Consider the following 12,260-nt stretch of genomic DNA (forward strand, 5'->3'; position numbering starts at 1 on the left):
CATATAGCTGTAAATAAGATATTTAATTTTTTTCTAAGACTTTGTTTATAAATTAGGATTATAGTACCTACCTAAGAAATTGGAAAATGCATTTGGAAGCACTAGTGCCTGGTATTTGGTAAGTGATGAATGTGGTAAATATGATGATGATGAAATATGACAGAATAATCATATTTTTTTCCCTAGAAAAGAAGATATTTTTGTGTTTTCTAATATGTCACAAGCCAGTATATATAGCATGTCTTAACTCAGGGTACTCTTAATGTTGATTGTAGTAAATATTGAAATTTAAGATTTTCTAAAATAATTCTTAAAGTGTTAAAATTTTTTTTCCTTTGTCTCTTCTGTAGCCTCACAAACAGCTCTTGCTCCTTTCTGTCCACCTTATCTGGCAAATTGTGCCCTTCTTTCTCCATTATCATTGCAATATTGTGATTTATAAGAAATATGTATTTGATCGTTTAGATGATCAAAATGTATTTCTCATATATATTTGGCTTTAGTCCACAGTTCTTGGCCCACAGCTCCCAAACTCTTGGAAATTTCCTGAGGATAAAGAGTTATAGGATCATCTTTTGTCATAATATTTGGTCTCTTAACATCTTTTACTGAGCAATGAAGGTGAAAGGCATGTCTTGTTTATTTCTAACAAGTTCCTTTCTACCAAGACTGGGTTTATGTTAATATGGTGACTTTTGGACAGCAACTAAGGGTGAGAGCTGATTGCCAAGAAAACCAATCCTATCATTAGAGGGTTGAGCCTTTCAGCCCCACCAAGGTTGGTGGCAGTGTGGGCGAGAGGTTTACATAAGAGATGTATAAATTAAAAGAAAATTAAAAACAGTTAAGTGAGGGGTTCCTGGATGGTTCAGTCAGTTGAGCGCCCAACTCTTGATTTTGGCTCAGGTCGTGATCTGATTAAATCGTGAAATTTTAATCAGTTGTCAATGATTTAATCATTTTATGTAAGGAAGCCTTTGTAAAAACCAAAAGAGGGATGGTTCCGAGAGCTTACAGAACATTTCACATGCCATTATGCTGGCCTCAAATTCCAGAAGGACAGCAGTGGCTTCGTTCAGGACCTCACCCTATGTATATGTATGTTCAGAAGCACAGGTAACAACCTAGGCTTACAGTTAGCATCCAAAGTAGAGGGCAGTCTTGTGGGAGCAAGCCCTTAAACTGTGGAATATGTTGGTAGATACTATCAGAATGGAGTTGAATTGTAGGCTACCCATCTGGTGTCCGGAACATTGCTTGATAGTGTGGAAACATCTCCTCCTCACATTGGAATTGGCTGACCAGAACACCTTTTAATCATTCTTGGGAATTTCATTGTTCTCGGCAATAAACGTCAACATCTTTCACCTTAACCCCACTCTGGTTTTTTTGTTTTTGTTTTTAAAGAGAGAGAGTGCACATGTAAGTGTAGGGGTGATTATGAGGAGGGGGAGGGGCAGGGGGAGAGAGAATCTTAAGCAGGCTCCACACCCAGCGTGGTGACTCACCAGGGCGTGAGCTCAACCCTGAGATCACGACCTGAGCCAAAATCAAGAGTTGGGCGCTCAACTGACTGAACCATCCAGGAACCCCTCACTTAACTGTTTTTAATTTTCTTTTAATTTATACATCTCTTATGTAAACCTCTAAGAAGAAACAATTTAATTCCAAATATATAAAATAATTGCATATTATATAAATATATTTCCTATAGGTAAATATATCTGATTCTCCTATATTATTGTGATGAGAGAGACAATGATTATGAATTTATTTTCTATACTATTAAAAACACAGTCTCCATGCACAAGTTAGGTGATGTTTACCAATTGATAATACAGAACTAACCAGGACCATAAATGTTTAAGAATACTAGTTATAATTGGAATTCCGTAAATCTCATAGTAGCCACTTAACTCTGTAGAATAGTGGCTCTCAAATTAGAGAGGGACTTAAAATTACATGGGTTGATTATTGAAAGTACAATTTGACCTTTTCACCCCAGGTATATTGACTTGTGAAGTTCTGCAGTGCTGTCTAGCACTCAGTATTTTTTTGTTTGTTTTCTATTAGAATTTTATTTATTGAAATATAGTTAACACAAGTGTTACATTAGTTTCAAGTGTACAACATAGGAATTTAACAACTGTATACATTATGCTATGCTTAGTACACATATAGCTACCATTTTTCACCATACAGTGCTATTACAGGATCATTGACTATATTCCTTATGCTGTACCTTTTCATCCTGTGACTTATTCTGTAACTGGAAGCCTGTACCTCTTACTCCCCTTCATTTTGCCCATCCCTCATCCCTTCCACTATGGCAGCTATCAGTTCTTGGTTTAGGTCCATTTCTGCTTTTGTTTGGTCTTTTGTTTTTTGGATTCTACATTTAGGTGAAATATAGAATTTATCTTTGTCTGACTTACTTCACTTAGCATGATGCCCTTTAGGTCTGTGTTGCAAATGGCAAGATCTCATTCTTTTCTATGACTAAGTAATACTCTATGGTGTGCTTACTATATTTTCATTATCTGTTTATATATCAGCAGACTCTTAGGTTGCTTCTGTATCTTGGCTGTTGTACATAATACTGTAGTAAACATGGTGCATATATCTTTTCAAATCAGTGTTTCCTTTTTTTTTTTGGAAGTACTGAGTTGTACAGTTTTTCTATTTTTAATTTTTTGAGGAACCTGCATACCATTTTCATAGTGGCCACACCAGTTTGCATTCCCACCAGCAGTGCACTAGGGCCCCTTTTTCTTTACATCCTTGCCAACACTTGTTATTTTTTGTCTTGATAGTAACTCTTCTGACAGTTGTAAGGTGATGATATATCATTGTGGTTTTGATTTGCATTTGCCTGATGATTAGTAATGTTGAGCATCTTTTAATGTGTCTGTTGGCCACCATTATGTCTTCTTTGGACAGATGTCTGTTCAGGTCCTCTGCCCATTTTTTAAGCATATTGTTTGGATTTTGTTGGTGTTGAATTATATAAATTCTTTATATATTTTCAATATTCCTTATTGAATATGTCATTTGCAAATCTCTACTTCTGTTCAGTAGGTTGCCTTCCTTCTATTTTGTTGATGGCTTTCTTTGCCATGCAAGCTTTTTATTTTGGTGTAGCCCCAAAAGTTTATTTCTGCTTTTGTTTCCCTTTCCTGAGGAGACATATCTAGAAAAATGTTGCTAAGGCCAATGACAAAGAGATTACTGCCTATGTTGTCTTCTAGTCTTATGGTTTCAAGTCTTACATTTAGGTCTTTAATCCATTTTGAGATTACTTTTTGTGTATGGTATAAGAAAGTGGTGCAGTTTCATTCTTTTGCATATACCTGTCCAGTTTTCCCAATACCATTTGTTGAAGAGATTGTCTTTTCCTCATTGCATATTCTTGCCTCCTTTGTCATAGATTAATTGACCGCATAGGCACGGGTTTATTTCACTGTGCTCTATTCAGTGCCTGTTTTGTGTCAGTACCGTGCTGTTTTGATTACTGCAGCTTTGTGGTATGTCTTGAAATCTGGGTTGTGGTATCTCTAGCTTTGTTGTTCTTTCTCAAGATTGCTTTGGGTATTAAGAGTCTTTTGTGGTTCCACACAAATTTTAGTATAATTTGTTTAGTTCTGTGAAAAGTACTCTCGGTATTTTGATAGGATTGCATTAAATCTGTAGATGGCTTTGAGTAGTATGAACATTTTAACAGTTTGTTCTACCAATCCGTGAGCGTGGACTATCTTTCCATTTGTCTATGTCATCTTCAGTTTTTTCCATCAGTGTTTGATAGTTTTCAGAGTACAGGTATTTCACTTACTTGGTTAAGTTTATTCCTAGGTATTTTATTATTTTTGATGTAGTTCTAAATGGGATTGTTTCCCTAACTTCTTCCTGCTACTTCATTATTATTGTATAGAAATGCAACAGATTTCTGTATAATTGAGTTTGAGTCCTGCAATCTTGCTGAATTCATTTCTCAGTTTTAGTAGATTTTGGGTGGAGTCTTTTCAGGTTTTCTACATAGAGTATCCTGTCATCTGCACGTATGATAGTTTTGCTTCTTCCTTACCAATTTGAATGCCTTTTTTTTTTTTTTTTTTCTTTTTGTCTGATTGCTGTGGCTGCCATTTCCAGTATTGTGTTGAATAAAAGTGGTGAGAGTGAACATCCTTTTCTTGTTTGGGACCTTAGGGGAAATGCTCTCCATTTTTTCCTCTTGAGTATGATGGTAGCTGTGTTTTTCCTGTGTGCTGTATATAATGTTGTGGCATGTATCTTCTTTACCTACTTTATTGAGGGTTTTTATCATGAATGAATATTGAATTTTTTGTCTATGCCACCTTTGAAAGGAGGCTTGAGCTGTAGTGAGCACTCACCAGGGGTATCCCCGTGTGGATTAGGGGCCTGAAACTCATTGAGGTGGTAAGCCAGCTAGGGCACCTGGACTCTGCTTCTGTTTACATTATCAAGGTGGAAGGGGAATGTCAACTGTAGCACTCGTCAGTCTCCTGACCCAGAGGGAGTTCAGCAGCTTTGGCTGGTTCTTTTATTTTCTATAGCCCTTATAAAGGCATAGCTTGCTTCTCTCTCTCTCTCTCTCTGTCTCTCCCTCTTTGTCTCTCTCTGCCAGAGGGCAGAGGAATCTGCTCACAGTCTCCCATAATATCTCACCCCACTGTGGTTTGCGGTGGCCAGGTTGGAGCTTCCCTTTGTACCATGTCTCTGTTTCTCTTGCCATTCTGTGTGTGTGGTTGTTGTCATTCAGTCAGGCCTCAGTTCTTCAGGAGTGGTTGTTGTATAAATAGATGCAGATTTGGTTTGTTCCTAGAGGACTTGAGGTCAGAATCTTCTGTGTCACCATCTTGGGCCAGAACCAGCCATCAGGATTTTGAAGAGTACTCCCAACTGATTCTGGGGCAGTGGTCCACATCTCACTCTGTCAAACACTCCTCTAGGTCATCTCCAGTTTCTTAGAATGTTCTTGAAAAAGACATTTTGTGTGTGTGGTATATTACTATAGAATGTATTTATTACTGATTTTTATGATCAAGAGAGGTCTGCTTAATCTTTGGGTAATATTTTTGATACTTGTTGAGATTTAAAAGTTAATGCTCTCAATTCTTGCTAGGTGTACCTTTAAAATATTGTCTAGTCTTTTGATGATTCTAATTTTGATAATAATCTGCTTATGACACTTTAAAATTTCTTTTTTATTTCTATTTTATTTATTTGATAAAGAGAGCAAATGGGCATGAGCAGGGGGAAGGGGCAGAGGGAGAGGGAGTAGCATACTCCCTGCTGACCAGGGAGCCTGATGCAGGACTCATTTCCAGATTGTGAAATGGATTGTGACTTGAGCAGAAGGCAGACGCTTAACTGGCTGAGTCACCCAGGTATCCCTGCTTATGACACTTTTTAAAGATTAAAGTTAAGCACATGCTTGTTATTTTAAGATAGTTTAAGTTACAGTAAATAACATTAGATCAGTGTAGGATAAGTTTTCCCAAATTTTAGATGTTAAAACTGGTCTTGTCTAGTTTATTAAGGATAGTATTAGCTAGTTAAGCTTTCATGATTTGTCCAGAAAATCAAATTTCTTGGGCCAGTAACTTTGGATACTCATGAAGAGACATTTCATCACAACAGAAGTATATAAAACAGAATCATACTTTACTGTGAAGGAGATACATAAGCAATAAAGGCCTAGCCTACTTTGTTAATTTTCTAGCAATTTTCCTTTCAGTATAATAATTTATATAATGGGATAGCTGCCTTGTATTTTTCAGAACCTTTCTAAGATAGCATTTTCTTTGGCCCTGCGGCTTTTAATCTCTTTAAGTCCAGCTGGTACAGAGTAATGTAAGCATTAATATTTCTGATACTTTTGTGATTTTCATATTTATTTTTGCAAAGATAATCAAAGTTTCCTTTTTCATTTTACAGCAAATTTAAAATACTGATTTTAAAACATTAAAACTGCATGCATATCTGTGATGCTAGTAGATTTTATCTTCGGTGTTTTTTTTTTTAAGATTTTATTTTTAAGTAATCTACACCCAACATGGTGCTTGAACCTACAACCCCAAGATCAAGAGTCATATGCTCTACCAAGTGAGCCAGCCAGGTACCTCTTGAGTGTGTTTTAATGTATGGGTATTTCTCATACAATTTGGCTATTTCTTATACAATTTTTAGGACAGTTTTTATGCTGCTTTCCAAGTCATGTTTATAGTATAATAACTAAATAAATAGAATTGTAGTATAAAACTTGGAAGAAACTCTTATATCCAAATAAATTTTCTCATATTTGGAGAGAGGACACCATATGCTACTTTTTAGTGATTTAAAAATAAATCATTTTACTTTAGGCAATAGATTTAAATATATAAAATAAGCTAGTTTCACTACTCATTTGTTCTAAAAAGACCAGTGATCATATTGTGTATGTGACATTGTTACATCAGTATACCTCCTTCCATCTAAGGTACTTAAAAACCTTCCTAGTTTTGTGGTCCTTTTTTTTCCCCCCTAAGATTTTATTTTAGAGAGAGCATGCATGCATGTGCGCACACATGAGTAGGGGAGGGGCAGAGAGAGAGGGAGAGAAGTAGAGGAGTCCATGTTGAGCTGGAGGTGTCGGGGATGGAATCTCAGGAATCTGAGATTAGGACCTGAGCTAAAATCAAGAGTCAGATGCTTAACAGAGCCACCCAGGTGCCCCCTAGTTTTGTAGTTCTTGATGAATATAACTATGTGAAAGATTCTTTGGGGAGGGAAAAATATTAATAGTTCAGGCTCTGAAATCCAGGTGCTTGTGCTATATACTAATCATCTGGTCTATAACCTTCCCAGGCCCCAGTTTTTCCGTCTTTCCCAGTAAGATTTCCTACCTCAGGGTAGTCATGAGAATGAAAAGAGAGAATATTTACAAAATATTTAGCACAATACTAAGTAGTTCATTTGGTTGGATATAGTTTACAAATGTTGTATAAGTATTCTTCACATTCTTGAATTATGTTCGGGTCTGTTTTGAATTCCACAGAATAAGAACCAAATTCTGGGGTGCCTGGGTAGCTCAGTGGTTTAAGCCTCTGCCTTCAGCTCGGGTCATGATCTCAGGGTCTTGGGATAGAGCCCCACATCGGGCTCTCTGCTTGGGGGGAGCCTGCTTCCCCTTCTCTCTCTGCCTGCCTTCTGCCTACTTGTGATCTCTCTCTCTATCAAATAAATAAATAAATAAAAATCTTAAAAAAAAAAAAAAAGAACCAAATTCTGTAGTCTGTCTACATAAAGACCACTTCAGTTTGTTTCTGTTAGGTATTTTTTTAATTTCACATCTTGCCATTTCCCTTTTCATACTTTCTTCTCTACTCTTTCAGGCCTTTGAACTTGTTTCCCTTGTCAGAAGTTATACATACAATGAAAATAACCATCCTTCTCACCTAAGAGTGTGGAACTAAGAGTCCTTTCATTATTTTATGATACCTTCTTTCAAAACTGCTCCTTATAACAAATAGCATGGAGGACATGGGGAGATAGGAGAAGGGAGTTGAGGGAAATTGGAAGGGGCGGTGAACCATGAGAGACTATGGACTCTGAAAAACAATCGGGGGGTTTTGAGGGGGGGGGGGGGGGGAGGTTGGGGTACCAGGTGGTGGGTATTATAGAGGGCATGGATTTCATGGAGCACTGGATGTGGTACAAAAACAGTGAATACTGTTATGCTGAAAATAAATTAAAAAAAGAAGAAACTGCTCCTTCACCTGAACCCTCAATTCCTGTAGCACTTTCTCTTATTTCAAATATGTTATCTTGGGGCACCTGAGTGGCTCAGTGGGTTAAAGCCTCTGCCTTCAGCTCAGGTCATAATCCCAGCCCCGCATCGGGCTCTCTGCTCAGCAGGGAGTCTGTTTCATCTTCTCTCTCTGCCTACTTGTGATCTCTGTCAAATAAATAAATAAAATCTTTAAAATATATACATATATATATACACATACATATATATATGTATGTGTGTGTATATATATATATATATATATATATATATATATATATAATCTTTATGGCATGATTATTTTACTGCACAGCTGTCTTTCACACTGGTGGTTTTTTTTTTTCCTTCCCGGGTAAGTGATTATTTCATAATAAAAATGAATAGCTGAGCTGGTTAGAACTTTATATAAAGTAAAAGCATCCATGCTCTGATCCTTGAAGTGCACAATCAGTGGGACATCTCTTTTGACTTTGTAGAGTAGCTTATGCTTATTTCTTGTTTTTCAAGAGTCTTCAGAAAAAAAAAAAAATCTCAGTTGAATAAATCCTGCCCATTTGGTTGGATATTAAGATATGAGAAATCATATGCCTACCTTTCCTGTAATTTTAGATATAAACCAATTGCTAGATATACCAAACTGACATTAATTGAGAACAATTGTAAGCCTTCCATTATAAAAAATCAGTAAAGCAAAAATACAGTGATAGAAAACCAGAACTAGAAAAAACCTACACTTTTCCTTAGTATTCATGTTGTCTGAAATAAAGCAAAATGAACTTTACAGGCATTGATTGATACAGGGAGGGAGGTCAGAAGTTTTGGAGAAAAGCAGGCACAGTAAAACATAGTTCTTGTGCCTTAATCACCTATGTTTACATCTTCTTATTTATTATTTTACTTGGGAAAATTACTTAAATTCCTTTCTACCTTAATTTCCTTACCTATAATATTCTCGGAACAGTGACATGCTAAGCAACCAAATGTCATTCCAAGCAAGGAATAGTAAATAAAAATGTTTTTCAGTAGTCATGAGTTACTAATACAAGATCCATGAAATTCCATTGATAGTCTTATTTAGATTGCTCTGTTTGATGTTTTATTTCAAACTAAAAGGTAACTAAAAGGATTTTTTAGGATCTCTTATGACCTGCAGTCCCACTTACTCTGTTTTTCCCATAAGGTCTTAAAAGATTTCAGCTACAATTTCTCCTTCCACAGTGTTTTTCAGGAACATAACTTTGAGATGAGGAAGTAATGCTGAACCTAACAACAAAAGTAGATGTACAGAGCAAGCAAGTTCACTAACTACGGAAGTAACTGGCTTCTTGTCTTAGGTTTTTGAGTTAGAGTTTGATTTGAATCCTATACTATTGACTCTTCATTTAATAACCAGTGTTTATTGGGCATCTTACACACAATGATAAGTTGGGGACACGATGAGCAAAACAGACATAACCTGTACCCTCCTGGAGCTAATTAACATCTACTAGCTTTAACCTGGGCAATTTACTTTACCTTTTTGATCCTATAAAATATAGATAATACTTACCTCATAAAATTGTTTGGATGAATTTGAAAGAGATAATAAAAAAAATGTACTGCATGGTGCTGGGACATGGCGAATACTGAAATAATTCCTTTGTGTCTTCTATTGCAAATGGACAACAATCAATCAGTTACTGGTATGCAAAGAATACAGTGGAGGATGCATTAAAACTTCCATAATACTCTTGTAATGAATTGTATTCAGAAGAGTTTTAAAAAATGTATAGTTTGGGAAGTTATAAAACTTGCTGCTTATATCTTAAAGTGGAAATACTGATAATGAAGCAATAGGTGGATAAAAAATATTTAAAAATTTTTATCCTGTATAAATGGTGTTTTGCAACTTTTTCTAAAACTTATTAATAATAGCTTAGATTGGTTTCAAATGCTATATGGATATCAGCTCATTTAATATCCTTAACTCTGTGAAGTAGTTGCTACTATTTCTTATACTTTCTAAATAAGGAAACCAAGGCAGAGAAATTAAGCACAAATTCTCACACTAAGCAGTGCTTGGATGCAGTTCCTAGAATCTGGTTCTAGGGTCCATGCTCTTCACCACTATGTTATGCTGCCTCTAAAAGAAATAGTTTTTAACATTGACAGTATTTTCATTATTCTGAATACCATCTCTCTTTTCTTGCTCATTTATTGAAAGAGACATTTTTCTTTTACATTCTTTGAAAAAGCTGTCATGGATGCACTGGTAGAAGATGATATCTGCATTCTGAATCATGAAAAAGCACACAGGAGAGACACAGTGACTCCAATATCAATATATTCAGGAGATGAGTCTGTTGCTTCACATTTTGCCCTTGTCACTGCATATGAAGACATCAAAAAACGACTTAAGGATTCAGAGAAAGAGAACTCATTCTTAAAGAAAAGAATAAGATTTTTGGAAGAAAAGGTAATTACTATCTATTATATTTTATGACTTAAAGAATAATTCAAAATACTTGAAGTTTTAAATATTTTCCTATCCTCTCTTCACTGGTTGTACTGTTTCCAAGGTTAACTCATAGCTGGTTTCAAAACCCAGTACTTTTCATAGTATGCTTCACATATCATGTACATGGGGAATATGTGTAGAGTTGGATTTAGAATATATTTTTGGAATATATTTTTCTTGGAATCTTTTTTTCAGATTGCCTTACCTTCATATATTGTATGTATTTTATTCAGGATTTTAAAATCTGTGCAACAAATGATATGCCAGCACAGGAAATTAAATGTAACATTGTTCTAATGTTTAAAAACTTCTTCACCAGCACTGATATCTTCTCTACCTCAACTTGTCTCTTTTGTTCTTGAACACACAGAATAATGCTTTTAACTGATAAAGGTCATCTGTTTACCTTTCTCATGCAGAAATCTGACACTCTTAAATCTTACAGAATATATAAGGTTGATAGCTGATTCCATTATAAATCATCATACCTACTTGGCTTTTTGTACTGGAAAATCTTTATCACTCATCCTTATATTTTTTGAGGTTTAAAGTTTTAACTTAGTTTTATGTTTCTTCTGATTAGATCATTGTATTTGTATTTTATAAACAGCAGCTTCCCCAATGGGGAAGGAAATGGATTCTTAGCTGCTAAGGAAATGAATTATCTTGTTATAAAAACTTTAGGAAGGGACTTGGTAGAGTTTGATTCATCTAGGAGAATTAAGAGAAAGGAGGTCAGTTGTAAAAATCATTATAATTTCTTTATATTCATGTACATTGTCTTTAATGGTAATCAAATTTGTGATATAGTTGGGTAGAGTGAGAAAAGGTAACATTTTGGAGCTTGTAGTTATGCTTATTTTAAAATTAAGTAGAAAAATGTGATTTGGTATAGCTACCATTGGAAATATTTGTGTACTTTGTGACCAACAATCTTATAATTTCTATTCTGGAATAATGTAGTATTTAATTAACTACCACATTTATTCTTTAAAAAGGTCAAGCATACCTTAACTTGTCATTTTTTATGATGGTGGAAATGAAATACTACTGCCTTGAAAAACATCTTAAGTATTATAAAAGAATAATGTACTGTTTTAGAATGATGAGTAAATATATGTTATAAAACAAAAAATACTGATTAAGTAAAAGCATAAAATAGAAGACTTTAAAAATGTTTACCTGTACTTTTTTTGCTTTCTTAATCAGTAAGGCTTACTTGTTGAAAGTAAAATGTTTATTTTTAATTATAGTCCAGGCTTTATCCCTGCATTACAAAGAAAAGTAAGGTGTGGAGCCATCAGAAGACTGGCGGCTTTTTTTTGTTTATGTTTGTTTCGTAGAATACGTCCTTTGAGCTTTCCCTTCTAATTTTATACCATTAGCTTATAGGAGCTCGATTAGATGAAGAAACAAATTCTGTGGGACGTGAACAAGTAAATAAGGCCTATCATGCATATCGAGAGGTTTGCATTGATAGAGATAATTTGAAAAGCAAATTGGATAAAATGGTAAGTTGGTTTGAAAACAGTTTCTATATATTGCAAATGAGTTTTCTTCCGGGAGTTTAAAATTAGAAATAAGAAAGATATTTAACATTTATTAAATAAAAAATTGAAAATATACATCCTGAAGGCAAAAATAGGAATTTTTTTTTAAGATTTTATTTATTTGACAGACAAAGATCACAACTAGGCAGAGAGAGAGAGGGTGAAGCAGGCTCCCTGCTGAGCAGAGAGCCTGATGCGGGGCTTGATCCCAGGATCCCGGGATCATGACCTGAGTTGAAGGTAGAGGCTTATTAACCCACTAAGCCACCCAGGCACCCCCAAAATAGGAATTTTTAATGGTGATATTTATAGCTTATTTCTGTACAAAATAAATACATAGTATGTGATGATGTTTAGGAATTAAGTATATCTAACACCACTAACTTATTTTGGAAAATCATGACATGGTAGATTTTGTCAATGTGTT

At 35.1% G+C, this 12,260-nt stretch overlaps 1 protein-coding gene across 2 annotated transcripts in view; it reads left to right on the forward strand.

The window, feature by feature from the left end:
- AZI2 (5-azacytidine induced 2) overlaps positions 1-12,260 on the forward strand; it is a 36,757-nt gene that overhangs the window by 3,846 nt on the left and 20,651 nt on the right. The window contains exons 2-3 of one of the 2 annotated variants that reach the window (XM_059390803.1): positions 10,021-10,241; positions 11,669-11,794. In XM_059390803.1, the coding sequence (XP_059246786.1) occupies positions 10,021-10,241; positions 11,669-11,794 (347 nt within the window). Of the gene's footprint in view, positions 1-10,020; positions 10,242-11,668; positions 11,795-12,260 lie in introns of those variants that run through there. The other variant, XM_059390804.1, reaches the window with a different exon arrangement.

This window comes from Mustela nigripes, chromosome 2, assembly GCF_022355385.1.
Source record: "Mustela nigripes isolate SB6536 chromosome 2, MUSNIG.SB6536, whole genome shotgun sequence".
In the NCBI taxonomy this organism is placed as follows: Eukaryota; Metazoa; Chordata; class Mammalia; order Carnivora; family Mustelidae; genus Mustela; species Mustela nigripes.